General features: G+C 41.6%; 1 protein-coding gene across 2 annotated transcripts; it reads right to left on the reverse strand.

Moving 5' to 3' along the window:
• Positions 1–314: 314 nt before the first annotated feature.
• Positions 315–16,249, reverse strand: zgc:100829 (uncharacterized). Of its 2 annotated transcripts, none has more exons than XM_004564040.6 (8): positions 16,093–16,249; positions 14,860–15,408; positions 10,888–11,032; positions 10,574–10,676; positions 9,627–9,665; positions 9,489–9,530; positions 7,796–8,087; positions 315–1,548 (listed from the first exon to the last, which is right to left on the reverse strand). In XM_004564040.6, exons 2-8 carry the CDS (start codon positions 15,044–15,046, stop codon positions 1,325–1,327), a joined length of 1,032 nt encoding a protein of 343 aa, XP_004564097.2. In that variant the 5' UTR covers positions 15,047–15,408; positions 16,093–16,249; the 3' UTR covers positions 315–1,324. The 2 variants fall into 2 exon arrangements, with proteins under 2 accessions (XP_004564097.2, XP_004564096.2); XM_004564039.5 differs by having other exon boundaries at positions 9,627–9,668.
• Positions 16,250–17,894: the final 1,645 nt, after the last annotated feature.

Consider the following 17,894-nt stretch of genomic DNA (forward strand, 5'->3'; position numbering starts at 1 on the left):
CCAATCACATTGGAGCAGATTTAAAAAGAAAAGCTTACATCAAAAAGAGACTGAACACAAACTTTCATTAAAAGTGGTTGTTTTTTTTTTGTTTTTTTGTTTTTTTATCTTTGCAAACAGTGACTAATGGACAACATTCTTGGCTTGAATATCTGGTGGCTACATCAGAACCCCGAAAAATTGGCTGTTGCTCTCAGAGGCTAAGTCAGCAAATTAGCTGAAGGATTGCCAGACAGAATAAATAGAGACAGAGTGAGAGGGTTTTTTTTAAGAGAGTAAGCACACACACACACAAACTTTAAAAGACTCGGGTATACAAGTTATGCAGTTTTATTGTTTCATTGACTGTACCACAAAACCTTGACATCAAAAAAGAGAAAAAAAAAATGTCCCTCATTTTATAAGTGAACATTGCTGTAATGTTAAATATCCCATCACAAAATCTCACTCCTCATATAGAAAAATTTAAAAAACAAATCAAAAAAACAATAAGCAAAAAGTACAGTCACACAGCTCAAAAACATGAAACGCTGGATTATTTGGCAGCAACTGTCTAACTTGCCAGGATTTGATCCACTGGGAGTGACAGATGAGTGCATTTGGCACTGTCATTGGTCCACAACAGGTCGCAGTGAGCCTCCTGCCAGGTGGCAGAGGGAGACATACATTGCATTATGACAAATAAACAACTCTACACTATTCCCAGGGAGGAGACAGCAAGATAAAGGAGGCCTCTACTGTGCCTTCTTTCACACCCTCATGCCCCCCCATGCCCATTCTTTTGTTCAAGAAGACAGAAATAAGGAGGAAAAACAGAACCAGGCATGTGTGCACACCAGCGAATGTAAACTGTCTTATAAGCAATCAAAAGAAAAGGCAACGTGTCAGTAAATATCGTGTGCGCGGACTTTGTGAATTAGGGTAAAAACTGTGTTTTAGAAAAATAGCACATTTTTTCATGCTTGTATGAAGTGAAAAGCATCAGTAACAAGTAAATTCATTTGAAAATATGTGCGCCATCATTTTCCTGGCAAAAATGTTTAAAAACTTTCAAATGCAATCCACTTCTTTGGAAGTCTTTTGACTTAAAGAGTGTTTACAGTACTGCAGCATCAAAAATAATAATAACAATAAAAGAAAACCATTACATTCAAGCATTTCCATCACTGTGCATTCAGAGTGACAGCAACAATGCAAACGTTACCACTTCTAAACCACCTTTGGAGTCCATCCCATTAAGCCTCTGAATGAGGCATCACAGTAGGTGATCTGAATCACAGAGATGCATGAAGCTTGGGTGGGTGCCTGTTCACCAGTGTACGGATTACCTGACAGTAGGTGTGCTCGTTTGACGCAAGTGGCTAGGTTTTGTGGGAAGGGGTGGCTTAATCCCACGGGAAGGGGTCTGTGCAGGGTTTGTAGCGCGATCGACACTGAAGGTTTTCATCAGCTGAGCCACGCGGCCACGCCCTGCGCAGACTGGTGCACTCCCTGACGTCCAAGGCTCCTCTGAGCTAGCCTTTTGAAGCTTTTCTGATTCGCGGATATCTGGAAGAAAAAGAAAACAACACACAACAGTTTACGTTTTGCCTTTAAAACCACAGCAACACGATCTCTTTAGTTCCCTAATGCTTACAAAGCTTTGTTAAAGGAGAGATGATGCAACATGGTGGTAAACATGTCACATGTTCCAGGTATCAAGATATATATATATATATATATATATATATATATATATATATATATATATATATATATATATATATATATATATATATATATATATATATATATATATATATATATAGATATAGATATATATATAGATATATATATAGATATATATATAGATATATATATATACACACACACATATATAGGGATGTTTGTGTGCGTCTTCAGTTTTCAATTAGATATAGGAGCTTAAATGCTTTGCAAATCACTTATTTAGGATTTTATGTTCAGTAGCTGTTGGGCAAGCAGGAATCAACCACTACCCTTCCCGCAATGCCATGTTAGCTTGCTCTTCACCCTTTTCTGCCTTTTTTTTCTCCCTTTCATTCGCTTTCTTTTATCCCGCTACGGCTGAGCAGAGGTCATCCTCAGTGGAAGTGTAGTAGGGACACAGCTGGGTGTAGTTTGTGCTTTTGTGTGCGTGCGTGTGTGTTGCCGAGGTACTGTGTTTGGAAGAGGGTGTAATTGAGGGAGGAATGGAGGGAACAGGAGTAACGAACGAAGGGGAGGGAGGGCCGCAGGGACGGGAATGGAGAGCAGACAGACGCTGCTCAGACACCAGAAGGCTTGAGGAGCCACATATTTTTAGCGTCATCCCCGGGGGACAGAGATATGTGAGAGCACCCGTGTGCATGACTACAGACACACACACACAAACGTGCGCACACGCAGAAAATAGAGTGAAAACACACACAGGCGTGTACAGAGTTTCTAACAGCTGAATTTCAAAAGACATGCACATTCTCACGTTACGTTCGGGTCCGTGCATGCTCTCGCACACATAAACACGGATTCAGACCCCCCCACCCACTGCACATGGATTCAGTCACGCATGCAGCCAACGCTGACTAACGCCACGGCATAGTGTGCACACACGCACAGTCACACACAAAGAGGTGAGGTACAGCCAAAACCACATGGGCACTCCTGAGGCCGGGAAACCTTTAAAGCTCTTGATGTCTTGCAGGCATGAAAGGGAGAGACCTAAAGTAGCCTTTAAGGTTGTGTTATTGTTTATTGCTGTTTACTCTGCTTTCGCTCCTCTTTCTCATTCTCTCGTGCACCTCTCCCCGTGGCTCCAACACCTCCCCTCTACCTTCCTTTTGCCCTGCCTTCCTCTGCCCCCTGACCCATAGTTCCTGTGTTAATGTCCTCTCGCTGCGTTTCGTGGGCTTGCCTCTGATTGTCTCGTTGTGTTGTGTGGTCACCACGGAAACCTTGGATAGGCTCCAGCAATTGAGGCTGACACACATTCAGGCACGCACCGAACACACACAGATGCACACAGACACAGACGCGGGCACGCACACACACTCATGGCCAGAGAGTTTTTTGAGCTCAGAGCCTTCCTGCAGGTCTGGAGTGGAATGCTTAATAGAGACAGAGAGATAGAAAGAGCAGGAGAGGGAGGATTGGTGTATGGGCAGGGACTAAATGAAACTCTCCTCAGCAGCTGCACCCCGAGCTCTGTCCGTCCGCCGAAACAAGTCATTAAAGCTACCTGCGAAAACACCTATTTAAATTAAAGAGAACCTCTGCAACGAATTGCTTGTTGAGATTGATTAATCTCCCAATCGAGCATTCAAGATGCCACCCATCACGTCCCGGGGCAGCTCGTAAATGTACAGAGAGGACAAAGAAGAGGGGCGGGAAGAAGTGTCAATGATCAGGCTAGCACAAAAATTAAAGACTAATCTATCTCTTTAAAGACGTCCACATGTCTCACAGAGAAAGAGGAGGGGTGCGAGGGTGGAGGACTTGGGTGGGAGGTGGGGGGCAGAAGTGGGGCAGAGGGCAGAATTCCCCAGCAGCACGTCTGTGGACTGAAGCGTGGGGAGGAGGAGAGGTGTAGGTGCGCTTGTTGTGTGTGTGTGTGTGTGTGTGTGTGTGTGTGTGTGTGTCGTGTGTGTAAGCGTTGGGGCAAGCTCCTGCATGGGGGCTGGGGCCCCTGTCACTTATCAGCTCTGGCTGAGCGTCGCCCAGGGCTAGAGTCGGAAAGCAGCGCTGGAATGTGTGTCCTTCCCTCTGAAGGTGAAGCCAGAGGAGAGCGGACGGAGACACAGGGAAGAGTTATAAACACAAAAACACGCGTGCATGTATTAGCTGCAGAAGACTTTGATGTTCTTGAAACCATCCTCAAATCATATGGACTGTCTCAACATATATAGGTTTATTTCTTGCACCGGCTCTGCCATCCTACCTTCATTATCTGGAGTGTTAACAGTTTCTATAACTTTAACTAAGAAATAAAAATCTCAAGATTCAGGATTTATTTTTGCTGCCAAAAGAGGAGAAAACCCACGCGATCACAGGGTGAAGCTCCACACAGAAGGACAGGTCCAAACCCAGGAACCTCTTTCTGTGAGGCAACACAGGTTTCACTTTTTGTGCAGAGTCCCAGTTAACAGTAAGACTCATTTTCAGATTTACAGGCTTTCAGTGTTTACGTTTTCAAGCATGAACTGATTTTGTTTTTCTCCACGCAGATGTTACACCTGTTTGTTTCCAAAAAAGTCTGTTTCCTGCCAAAAGAAACTGAAGAGAAAACTGGTGAGAAATATGGATTTTTCTCACCAACATTAATTACCAGATTATTTGTTATAAATACATCAACACTGTGAAAAATACCAGGGTTTAATTGCCATTTTATTTGTTCACTCACAATTTCTGCCAAGAAGGTTTTGTGGTTGGTTTGGTTTCATTGTTTCTCTGTTTATTAGGAGGATTACTCAAACATTTTAGCAGAGGTGGGACTTGGCCCAAAATTTCATGCCACATCTTCACAGATAGGTATTTAATTGAAATATGGGGGGGGGGGGGGGGGGGGGGGGGGGGTTAATGTCTTATTGTTTTCAAGAAAATATCACAAACTGATCTGCGTTCATATCCTCTTGGATCCAGGAACTCGATCCATGTATAGCAAGACTTTCTTTTGCTTTTGTCGAGATACACGGACTTGGATACTCTTGTTCTTACCCAACCTCTTACCTGACGAATGTAAAACCTTTAATCTTTTTAAGCCATTTAAAATTTATCAAAGATGGGATAACGGCATCCTGTCAATATCCAGAACCTGAGACTTTTAAATTGGATTTCGTCTTATCCTCCTGGGTTAGCCTAAACCATACTGGCTTGTCATGACATCCAGTCTACCTGTGTAAAACATTTACAGCATGAATGCTCCAGTGTTAGATTTCAGAGTTTTATGTTCCTCGCTGTAGCTGTAAATCCAAATTTATACTGTCACTAATACAAAGTTAGTTATTCTTTGGGAAAGCGAGGCGTGAGCCACGGTAACTGCTCAGGATGCATGAACCCTTGTCATTACCCGCATTCAAATGAAAACAGCTGAGGCATGAGCCTCATCTTTGTTGGCCTCCTCCTCCTGTTGGAACAAGCTTCCTGCCATTGTCAAGGACAGACACTGTGTCAGTATTTTTGCTCCGGAGTCGAACACATTTATTCAGCACTGTGTTCAACCCACCTCAACTCCCACCACACCAGCTGTTCTTTTGGGTTTCCTTTCCCTTTCTTCCCTCTACATTTTGCTCTTATTCACTGTCGTGCTAGCGCCCAGGGAGCATAGATGTAGCCACTAATCTAACCACCAAAGTGGGTGAAGACACACATGCCACCAAACTTCTACAATACATCTTTGCAGCCAGATCCACATTTAACTAAAAACAAACAAGAAAAACAAAAAACAAAACAACAACACACTTTGTCTTTTTGCGACATTCTCACGAGTGTGTGGGTTTGACCGCCAAAAATCTGTAATGATCTTGAATGTTTACAATAATCAGAAAAAAAAGGGGCGGGGGGCAGGAAATATTTTCAGGATTGTTCCCCCCACCCATTTTATATAAAATGCTAAAAACATGTGGCTAAACCAATAGACAGTCACACAGCTATGAGGAAGTTCCTGTTAAGGTGCTAGGAACTTGGTTTTGTTGTATGGCTTTCTAAAGGAAACTGACTCTGTCGACATCTGCCTGGTATAAACTTAAGTTGACCCAATAAAACTGCTGCAATCACCGTTGAAAGGAAAAATGTGATTTTATTTAGGTTTCTTTGTTTCTTCCAAATTTAAAAAAAATGGTTCTGGAGGAAGCCAGCCTTCAAGTTCATGTTGCAGTGAGCGTGTGGTGTAGGGAGAGCATATTTCCAGCAGAGGGACCTTTATGGAGATGAGATTTTCTGCTCAACTGGACTTTTCTTTCCCTACAGTATCACTGATTTCCACTGGATGGTGCTAACTTCACCCTTACAATGACCATTTTTATACTTAACTGGGTCACTGTGTGGTACATGAGCTTCCAACAGGTATATTAGATATTACAACGATAACTCGAGAAAGATTCAAACAAGAAGTTGGTTCATCTCTACAACATAAAAAAAACTCCCCATTTTATTTAACACTGGCACAAAAGGAAAGGAGGAGCAGACCCATAAAAGACTAAAAGAGAAACAAAAACACTGATACATTACCCTAACAGGAAGACCTCATCTCAGCCCAAATTGAAACAAAATTAATATAATATACACAATACTGTACAAAAGTCTCGTTTCACACCTTATTTCGTTCCATTTTGGTTGCAACAAGCCAGACTTCTCCATGCTTTCTGGAGGTCTTTCAAGGCTTTTATTTGAATGATGAATTTTAATAATTTGCTGAACCCATTTCCCTTTTTCCTAGAAAAATATAAAGAAATGACGAGTGACTCGAGACTTTTGCACAGTAATGCAGCTTTGAAGAACAACCTTTGCCAAGATTGACACAGAAAGATAGATAGGGCATTATTTACAAAACCTTTTGTTTTAATTTTTTGACTGGTATCCTTTGTTATTACTAAATTACCACTTAACAAAGGCATATGTTTACACTTTTATCCACATTTATGTTGCCTCCATGAAATAACACAGAAGAACAAGTTGAGTTTTAAGTAGTCATTCTAGGGAACTAATATTTTAGTTTTACTGCTGGCAGATAATTCTCCTTCACATTTTTCCTTGACTTCATGATATTTTTCATCAAGGTCAAAAAAAAATTTTTTTTCTTCTTTTTTGTATTTGCTCACAAACTTAGCACGACGCTCTGAAGAAAAGACTGGAGAATAAAGTATCTGGAGAGGAAGGGCTGGGGAGAGGATGGAATGAGAGGCAAAAAAATGAGAGGAGAGAAGAGCAGAGCAAACACCCCTGCTGGCCACCAATTTCCATCAGGAAATTGGTTTTCACATTTAGATTTTTTTTTTTTGGGGGGGGGAGGGGGAATTGGACCCTCAAATCCAGCAGATTTGGTCCCACCAAATGTCGACTGCATTGCCACGGCTGTTGACAAATTAATTGTTGACAGAAACTGATCACAATAGAGAAGCTATCAAAAGAGCAGGTGTGCACGAGCAACATGTTACAAGGGGACAAATCCCAGTCGCGTACGTTTTCCCCTGCTTTTTTTCCCCTCTAGGCAGGCCTCTTTTACTCTGCCAGTCCATAAAGATTCCAGGGGGCTGAGGCACTATTTGGCGAGCACATTGGGTTTCAGGAAATAAATCCTTCTTCCTTGCTGCAGCACAGAGAAATTTATCTAGTATGAACTTTGTTCAGACTGGTTCTGCTCAGCTCTCCAAAGCTATTATTACTCTTAGAGAAAAAGCTGCGGCTGGCTCAGAGAGCGGTGGTGATTGTCACGTAAGGCAGTAACCATGTTGTGAACTCAATTTTAAACCCATATGTTTAAAACTGGAGTCCAGGCTTTCCGCAACAAATGAAACTTAGCCAGAAATAAGAATCATGGACTTCCCACGAATCTAGATTAGTTTATCCACGGTGACACTGATCATAATCAGTATGGTTGCTTTTGCTTATTGGATTACAGGAAAACCGAGAAAATAAAAAGGTAGAAGGGGTACAAGCCCCTCCCACCTGATACTGTGAAAGATGGATGGCACACCATACAGTTTTCCCAGTACATCACAGGGGTTAAAACAATACCATGTCATCAATTCACTCCAACCTTAGATGTGTCATGTACTTTTAACTCTGAGTTAAATTCACTCACCTTTACCACCCGGTGACTCCTGTGGCTTCTGGGGTTCTTTTGACTGCAGGCTCCCTTTGGTTGATGACGTCATGCCAGAGTCTATTTTGACAGCGCTGCCGGGAGAAGAGTATGGCACGACGGTAGCCAGCCTCAGATTTGTGAGGCCAGGTCTCGTGTTGACATAGTCTGGTGCTGCATTTGCAGAAGCCGGTCTCGTCTTGACAGCGTTAGCTCTCGTGGGAGGCCTGGAGCAGATGGAGGGCTGGGGAACTGACTTCTCCTCGGTTGCATTGGCTGACTTCAACTCGAGCTGCAGAGTGAGGAGTGACAAAAGAGAAGCGGGGAGTGCGATCGGTGTTGACAGCTAATTCACATACAGTGGAATTACTGTCATGTTTGATTAAATCATTGGATAAATGATTCACTAAATTAGAATCCTCCAGTGACAACATGGTGCCGGAATGAAACACGCAGAACTATGACCACTGATTAAGAGTTTAAGGATGTTTGGAGAGAAAATTATAAGGTGACTTGAAAATCAAGCAGCCTTGCTAATCTTGCCTCCTGATCTTACGCCTTCTTAATCAACAATCTCACTCTCTCCTCCTCCCTCACGACGACTCCTTCGCTCTCTAAATCAACTGGAGAAAAGCTGCAGCGGCGTTAGCAACAGCCACATCACCAAAGCGCCCCCGTTTCCTTTCTCCTCCAGGAACAAATCATTCAATCTATAAACAAGGCATTCAACCAAATTATGAATCCTATAAAGAAAGGCTTATGCTGTGAATTCTTGGCTGTCACACTTGCCAAACCTCCTAAGGTGTGAATGCTTTCTTGCCATGTGCACATGGGGTGGGCCAAAGATGTGCTGGGGCCTGTAATGGAGAGAGGCTGGTATGGATATAAGATGTGAGGGAGAGAAATTTCTGTCTGTGGCAAAGAGGAGGGGAAAAAAGAAGAAGAAAAAAAATGGAACAGAGGAGAGCTCACGCGCCCAAACCTCAGGAGACTATCCCACAATCCCATCCATCTGCGACTGACGCATTCTCTATCTCTGGCGTTTTAATTCCCTGATCAAGTTCATCAACCATCTGTTCTAGGGCAGTCCAGAAATCCTGCCTTGTCTCTGTGATTCAGCTGTTCTTGCAAAGCGTGTCACCTGCACACACACACACACGCACACACACACACACACACACACACACACACACACACACACACACACACACACACACACACACTTGTATGCACATAAACGCAGAAGAAAGCAAGGGGATATAGCAAGCCTACTCCCCAGACGACACAAGGCTGGAGCGGCGATGGAGCGAGTGGGAGGACAGGACAGTTCAGCTGTTCCCCGGAGAGAGAACTGTGAGGGGTGCGGCAGCTTAGACAAGCGGGAGCACAGAGAAGGAGAATGCTGGGAGAAAGATGATCTGCAGAGAGGCTGGGAGCGAGGGGACAGCTGGCCCCAACCACCATTTCCTGTGACTCAGAGGGTAGGACTGCCACAAAAAGTCATATAGGCACTCTGTGGTGGTTGTGCTTCAAAGAGCTAGAGATTTTACTGCACATCGTATACAGCACCTTGCTGAAACATGTCTTTTAAAGTGTTTTTCTGCACAGGTATGCAAACATTTCCTTTCTTAAAAATATTTCAAAAAGCTAGAATGAGATCAAAACACCTGCAATGACTTTAATTCACAGATACCTTTGCAGTTGCTGTAGGCGGTGAATGCTCGCTCACTGACACCTGTGGGTTTAACAAAGACATTACATGAGTGATCTAGGCCATGATGCAGTGTGAGAGCACACAGCTCTGTTAGTGCAGGCAGTTACTCCAACTCACCGGCAGAGGGAGTAAAGTGCTCGCCTCCTCACTTTTCCCCTGCTGGGAGAGAAAGAGACACAGTTAGTGCTGATGGCGACTCGTCATCTTCCTCAACTTTTAGAGCTCAGTGCTTGGAATAAGCTCTTAAATCTATACTTAAAGGAGTTTAAGAAATAGAGATGAGATAAAATACTTAATTGTGTGAATATATTTCAAATTAAAAGTTGCTTTTAAGAAAAAAAACATCTGTGCGGTGGTTTTGTTTCTGCAGGAAAAACAATGATGGGCTCTTATTTCCACTGAATGAGCAGCAAGCAGCTTTAGCTTTAGAGAAATATCATGGTCAGGCCAGATGAGACTGTGTACGCTGGCTCGCTGTGGCTCAGTGTGTGCATGGTTGCCATGACAACACAGCAAATCTCTTTTTGAGATAGCATGGAAAAAGGAAAAAAAAAAAAAAAAGGAGGCACCCACCAGCACCCCCAACACACACACACACACACACACCAAAACTAATACACTGCTGTGCACATACACACACACCTAAAATATCACCAGGTCAGAAATCATCAGCACATTATTTTGACACAGAAACAGGGCAGCGATTGATTTTCACCAGCTATGCTCAAGAACCTAATGGAAAGTTTCCACAAACTGCTCTGCGGGTATGAGAAGTGAAAATGACTCCACCACAGTGTTGAGATTGAGATGGAAATATTGAGTTGAATGGATAAAAGATAAAGAGCACCGTGAAACTTTATTTTATGTCGATCTGAAAGCCCACTCCATCTCAGTCATTTTTATTATACACGATGTTTTGATCAACTTTAACATATTTATTAGGTGTATGTTTTTATTTAAATCAAGAGGCGATAGCAGTGTTTAATATTAAAAAATAATTATGACTTTTTTTTTCTCCAACCAAAATGATTTGATTTTTAAGGATCACAGAGAGCTACACACACCTTTAGATTCAGGGAGACGTCGGGTTGCGTTTTAGAAAGGAGGTTCTCTCTCTCAGTCTTGACAGGTTCCGTGTTTTTTCTGTCCTTCAGTATAGTTTGATGGCTGGAAAACATAAACAGAATGTGTCACGTATAAAACCCAACCAAATCTCCTTAAATGACAGTCTGTTAGCAACACATGCACACAAAAAAAGAAAAACAAAAAACTGAAACACTGATTCTTCTGTTACACGTTGTTCTCTGCCTTTAATCTTAATTATTTAAAAAAAACAAAAAAACATCACTGTCTGTTTTGTATTACAAATGTGTATTACCTCGTGTTGTTCTGCAGGCTTGGAGTCTTCTTCTCTCCAAATCCTGAGCAGATGAATTTGGAGCTCAGCTCATCCACCTCCCCAATCACAACAACCGCCACGTCCCCATCCCGGCCGAGCTGCCAGCTGACACTCTTATTGTTGGCTGTTAAAAACACGAACACACTTAAACATTACAAGTCAACTAGCTACTGAAACAAAACTGAAAGTGCTTTTGAATTTCCCTCAGTGAACCTGTCAAAAAAAAAAAAAAAAAATGAAAATGTGGGATATGCCTACAAATCTTATAAGGCTATATCAAAACAACGCAACGGAATAAATGATGAAATATTGAATAGACTGTTTAGAAGGCCCACCCCTGATTTTTCAAACGATTACTCTGAAATGTTTTATTAACATTGATAACTAGTGATCAACATAAGCATACTTTGACCCTCACATAACAACTTGTAGTGCTGGTTAAAGACATTCTAAATCACAGTCCAGTCTTGGTGATTCTCCTTGTGGTCTAAGGCCACAAGGAGAATAATTTATAGATTTATAAATGATGATTTATTCATTTATTATATTCACTCTGCTGTTTTGCTTTCTAGATGGGGTCCGTGGCTTCTAACCAAATATAATATACGCCTGAAAAAAAAAAAAAGTCTAAATATACGTGATTGTGTTGTATGGTAACGCGGCTCACTTAAAAGATCACTAGTAAAAGTTACCTGTGATTATCTCGCGGCTTCTGACTTATCGCTTTGTCTTCACTGATTTTACTGCAGCTCTCTGTTATTGCAGTGATCACAACATTTAACAGACTTGTAGCGCTTACTTAGATGGAGATACATATTTGTCTCTGTGTGTGTGTGTGTGTGTGTGTGTGTGTGTGTGTGTGTGTGTGTGTGTGTGTGTGTGTGTGTGTAAATGACAAGTCTTTCTCACACGATAAAAGGTTATTAAGCTGCAAACACTTACACTTGTTTTAGAACTGATGCTTTTCATCCTGTACATGAGCTCTTTAGGCAACATTATAAAATTCAGGTTGCCTTCTTAAAGACCTCATAGTTCATAGAGCCTGGTTCTGCTGGAGGTCTCTTCCTGTTAAGATGGTTCTTCTTCCCCACCATAGTTCATAGTGGATAGTCTCATTTTAGGCCCTCTCTTTCCCTCTAATATTGTCTAAATGACAATACAAGACTTGTTTGTGAACTGGTGTTATATAACTAAAGCTGAACTGAAACGCACATTATTCTCACACTCATCAACCCACTCACTGATCCTTTATGCCCTGGGGCTGTCTTGTTATCCTGGGGTCGAGACTGCTATCAGAATATAAATGATATTCGTCACAGGCTAAATGTGACCACTCAAAACAACTTTGTATTGATTTGCAGTCACCCATCTGTGTAAGGGGAAAACATGGACCCACAGTGAGCCAACCAAGAAAACAAAGACACTGGATTTAAGTACACGTCAAGAGTTGGGTTTTTCCTTTAATTTGTCATCGGTCCATATGTCACATCCTTGTAATTATGTTTGGAGCACTGAGAAGTTACTTTCATAGTGAACTGGTTTTGCCAGCCAACCCTGTGGATCACATTCCTGCGAGGCATACCAGCATGACGCAACCGTCAGAACATACCTCTAAACACATTTCCAACAAAAAACTGACAGCAAAAGCCACAAAACAATTGTCAGACGCACATGACATGAACCCTGTCATCTGAGTACAAGGATGCTACATTTTATGGACAGAATGTACAAGAGGCATTTCCACTGTCCTCACCAAGAATGTGTTGCACTTTCTTATAAACAGAATATATCTGTATTTGAAATAACAATCTGTTGCTGAAGAACAAGATCATTGATTCTAATCAGTTTTTCCCGCCTCGTGTAAATGTCAGCAGTCTAAGAACAACATAAACAAAGGCACAGAAACAGGGCAGCATAAAGTCAAAGTCAGCACATAAACACTCATTACCACGAGGACAACCTTGTGGTAACCAAAAAAGTACTTCCAGGAACAAAATTGTACTTAGAAAAGTAAAAAAAATAGCAATGTCTTTAGTTTTAGTCTCTCTCAGTCTGACGTCAGAACAAACAGCCCAATAAGGCACTGCTGCGTGTGTATTATTTTGGACTAGGATTTATATGTGACTGTGAGTCATGTGTTTGTATTGTTGTATTGTGTTAATGTACTTCTGTGAGCTTCTTTAATCCTCCAGTCTGACAAGTGCGCTCCTTGTCACAATAAGACATTTCAAAAGTGCCACCAAACCGAATTAGACCTGCGACAACAACAAAATCAAAACAAGCACATCCTGCACTGGAAAACTAACCAAAACTAACCTGAATCGACAGGCAAAACCGGAAAACTAAAGAAAAACAAAAACTAATGGAAAACACAAAAGTGCAGGAGCAACTGCTGAGTGGGATATGAGCTTCATTTTGTGGCTAAAAACCCATTTGGCATTTCAGCTCTCCCACAAGACCATCCAGATAAAAATCAAAGTCTCCATTTCTTTTTCAAACACATACATTTCCTGCTAACTTCCCATTTCAGACTCTGCTAATTGTTTAAAGGCCTGAGTCTTGACTCATGTCCTATTTTTACATTTTTACATCAATTATCCACCATTTCCTCTACACGCAAGACAGAAAAAGAAAAAAAAAGCCGTGTTTGTGGAGAAGAGTTGTAACCATGTGTTCTCAACCTACAGCCTCCTAGAGATGACTGCACTGGTCATTAAGACACAGTGCATTGTTCTCTCGCTCTGTACCACAGTTGATAGAAAGTGCTTTGATTAACCAAGACCAGACAAAACACATCACTGTGTCAATCATCAACTGGCTTTAAGTCATGCTGTGATATCATTGTAGTTTAAGTAACTGCTGCACTCATCCAAATAAATTAACTTTGCCTCTGATGTTTGGATTAAGGTGATAGAACAATTTGTTATGTTCGCGTCGTTACGCAACGCCCTTCTTCCAGAAGTCCTTAATACAAAAGACGTACAAGAGAAAATGCAGACACGCAAGATTTTGCCAAACCAGTTTCACGACCGGCTTGCAGCTTCCTGAGTTTCTGCTTGTTTTGTTTTTCCCATGCATACTCTCACCACCTAGGTTGAGCAAAATAATTTACCAAATATGAGGAAAAAGACAGTATTTGTAATCATATCTTATGTCAGCTTCTGATAAACACATGTGCTCTTCGTTTAACTTGTAAATTTCCCGACAGGGCTGTTATTTTGCCATCTCCTCCTGTCCTGTGGATGTTTTCATCTGACATTTATTTGCCATCAACCACAGAATTCCAGATATGAGCAACATCTGGGACCTCACATTGCAATGTTTCAATTGGAAATAAAATGATCTAATTTAGAGTTTCTGTCTGTGTGAATGAGGCTCAGAAGACAAGGAAATTAGACCATACGGTCAAACTATTTTCACCTTGTGGAGGGTGAAGCATTTAATAAAAAGTGCAATTATAACAGATCTTTAAATAAAGATCTGCAATAGTTTAGGACCTAAGCTGTAACCCCCCCCCCCCAAAAAAAACAACAAAAAAACAAAACAAAACAAAACAAAACAAAAAAACTTATTTTGATGCTCACTTCATGTTTTGACAAACAGCTGTTCAGATAATTGGGAGCATGCAAACTCCAGAAGCTTAGGATATCTGTCACAGCCAACGTACACATGCTTCAGTGGTTCCCTTATCAAGCTTTGTAACGCTCTATCGGGTAATTCTCAGCACACTACGCAAATATCTCAACTCCAAGGACTCTGAAAGCGCTTGCTCAGAAGAGAACAGATGGTTTTCTGTGGAACCTTTGTGAAAACGTGACAGTCGGAGTGCCTGAAAAACCTGAAGCTGCACCCTGCAGCTTCAGGTTTGAGATAAACAGGAAGAGAGAAGGTTAAAAAAGGTGAGGTGGCGGCTGTGGTTGTTGATGAAGAGTCTTTACTCAGTGTGGTTACCTTTTCTTGGCTTTGCTCTCTTGGACTCTGCGTCACCCCCCTCTCTCTCCAGTTTCTCCTCCCGCTCTTTCCAGCGCCGCACCTGCTCTTGGCGCATTTTCAGGAACAGTGTCTTTTTCTGCTCTTCGTTGAGGGCTTCCAGCACCTCAGGGTCAATGTACATGTCCTTTAAGATCTGCTGCAGCATGTTGGCGGCCAAATGGTTGGTACGTTAACCTGGTACCACTTGGCAAGCAGTTGAAGCTTGCTTCTCGTAGTGCACAGTGTGTAAGGATGATTTATGGTCTCATGTCAGCAGAGGACTTTTGTAGCTTCTTATTTGTCTCTAAAGTCACTCTTGAAGTCATGAATTAAGGTTCTTGCTCTTTCTACACATGCTTTTGTACAAGCTGTACTATCTCACTCATACAGACTGTCTTTCTCTCTCTCTCATACACACACTCTCTCACACACACACACACACACACACAAATCCTGCTTCCTTTCTATAATGTGCTCAGTTTCCCCATCAAGATGTCAGATTTCTTTGGAGGTCATCTTTGGCACAATCTATGAGAAAAACAAAACACACAGTGAAGATCATCTTGCATGATTTTCAAAGCTGCAGTGTCTTACATATTTTCTTAAGAAACTTTTTTTCTTATTTCCTAGAAATATCTGTTTAAAGCAGTTGTCTTGTCCTTCCGTGCATGAATACGGAAGAGCCCAAAGCCAATTTCAACACTTTACAGAAAGTCTGCTACCCAGAATGGGAGGAGATTCCAAAGGAATGGGACTGCATCTGACATCAGTGTCCCACCCTGCTCCTTCCTCTCCCCAAAACCATGTTCGTTTCTCTCTAAAACTCTCACAAGATAGCGGCCCCCGCCTCTTTTTCCTTTTGTAAAAAAACATGGCCAGTGTCTGGTTGTAATGAGGGATAAAAATCTGGGTCATAGCACTGGACAGCGAGAGCCAGGTTGTCTAACAAGAGGATTGAAATGGACTCCTCCAGTCACAGTGGGTAGTTAAACAATGGCTACCACATAGGCAGCACTTGGAGGGAAAGAAAGCTCGTCTCAGACTGAAAACTATCACACTGGTGGAATACAGATTGGTGTCTGCTAAACACACCGCAGGGTGCAGAGAAGGAAACCAAAGAAAACAGGGGGGAGGGGGTGAAGTGGAGAAAATGAGTGCTACAAAACAAAAAGGGAGTTGTAGGAGAAGGTTAGAATTTGCTGAAGTACTCACAGTGGGATGTAGACAGCCGCTCCACAGCAGAGTATGCTAACTGAGCTGAGGGAGTCACAGCGCCTGTGGGTCCACCTCGTCTTTGTGTGTATGACTGAGCTGATGACATCACAGCATTCCATAATCTCTTTACCTCCCTCTCCCTTCCTCTCTCTCTCTCTCTCTCTCTCTCTCACACACACACACACACACTAAAGCTACATTTAAGGCTACATTTCAACTTCCTGAGTTGGTCTCAGGAAGTTGAACTCACACTTTAAAAAGCTAGAAAGAAAGGCATGCGTTCATGTTCATAACACACGTATTTTCCACATCTTCACACATTTTCGCTTACACATATAATTCTACACAAATAATATTAAAAAAAAAAAATACAGCAAAGAAAAATGAGCTCTCTTCCTCCTGTATTTTCTTCCATTTTAATGACGCCTTTTAATTAAGAAATGCTATTTGCTAACGTTCGCGTTTAGTATTACCCAAAACTTTAGCACAGCCTCTAGCATTATGTGAAACAACCGATGTGCCTTCTAGCATTATGCAAGTAACTGTTTGCTGTTTAATTTACCATGTCTGCTGATAGTTTGCACATTCAAGCCAGAGGAAATTTTCTCAGCTAACTGTCCTCCTCTGCTTATGAGCCACTCATTTTTAGGTAAAGAGCGGCCTCTACTGGTTAAGGCAATTGCTGTGATTTAAAAAAAAAGAAAAGGAGCCTGCCATGGATTACGTCACCACCCAAGCCAGTGCTCAACTACCTTAAACTACAGCACTAAACGAAAGCTGAATAAAAACTGTGTATAAGCACTTATGCACACTGACCGCATGGCTCCATAAATTTCCACTGCAAAACAGCGTAAATATACAATGCATGCAGACACCTGCACCTAAAACGTAACGAGGGGCAGGATGCTTTTGTAACAAGCCATTTGTTATAGTCAGCGGTGGCAAAGTGCTCATGTGAGAATGGTCATGCTTCAAAATTAATAAAATGTAAGTTCTCTAGATTCAAAGTGTGGCACCTTGGATCAGACTAAACACATCAGAACACATTACAATGTGTTTTATGTTTAATAAGAGAATTTTTGTTTAATTAAATGGGGTTTATCCTTTTTTTGGATGCTTTAATCATGCTGTGACGACAGAGACCAGTTCTCTGTGTAGATTCTGGGATGAGGAGCAAAGTCGGAGTGTAAGCTGGCATCTGGGCTGGAGTCCATCTCGGTATAGCACATCCACTTCAGTTTTTTCACCCTCCATCCCCCTCTGGCAGGCTGGGACTATCAACTAACAACAAAGCACAAACATACATATGTCCTGGAGAAATACCTTTGGGCATATCTAGAGAATGGACCTCCCAGCTCGTTATGCTGTATTTACTCTTATGTGGGTTCTTCTGATAGGAGGAGAATGGTTGAAGCAATACAAAGGTACCGCGTGTGGATGGCCCAGAAATAAATCTGCCTCTATGCTCCATGATTTAGAACCTAGAAGCAACCCAAATGGTGCTGCTTTATCACTTTGCCAATTTTCAGAATTTACATAATGATAATTAACATTTTCTATGTCATTTCATTTTATTAACAGAATTAAACCAAGACTTCAACTTGTTACAGGGAATCAGTTTTACTTATAAATAGCTATAAACTCAAGATAGTGAGATGCATCCTAAAAACATCTGGAAGCAACTTTTTTAAGCTCTTTTTTAAACTTTGATTTTTAGCTTAACTCTGACACCAAACGTATTAAAAAAGAAAAAAAATAAGAAAGAAAAACAATCATTACAAAAATGTAACTTGAAACAT

The sequence above is a fragment of the Maylandia zebra genome, linkage group LG10, assembly GCF_041146795.1.
Source record: "Maylandia zebra isolate NMK-2024a linkage group LG10, Mzebra_GT3a, whole genome shotgun sequence".
In the NCBI taxonomy this organism is placed as follows: Eukaryota; Metazoa; Chordata; class Actinopteri; order Cichliformes; family Cichlidae; genus Maylandia; species Maylandia zebra.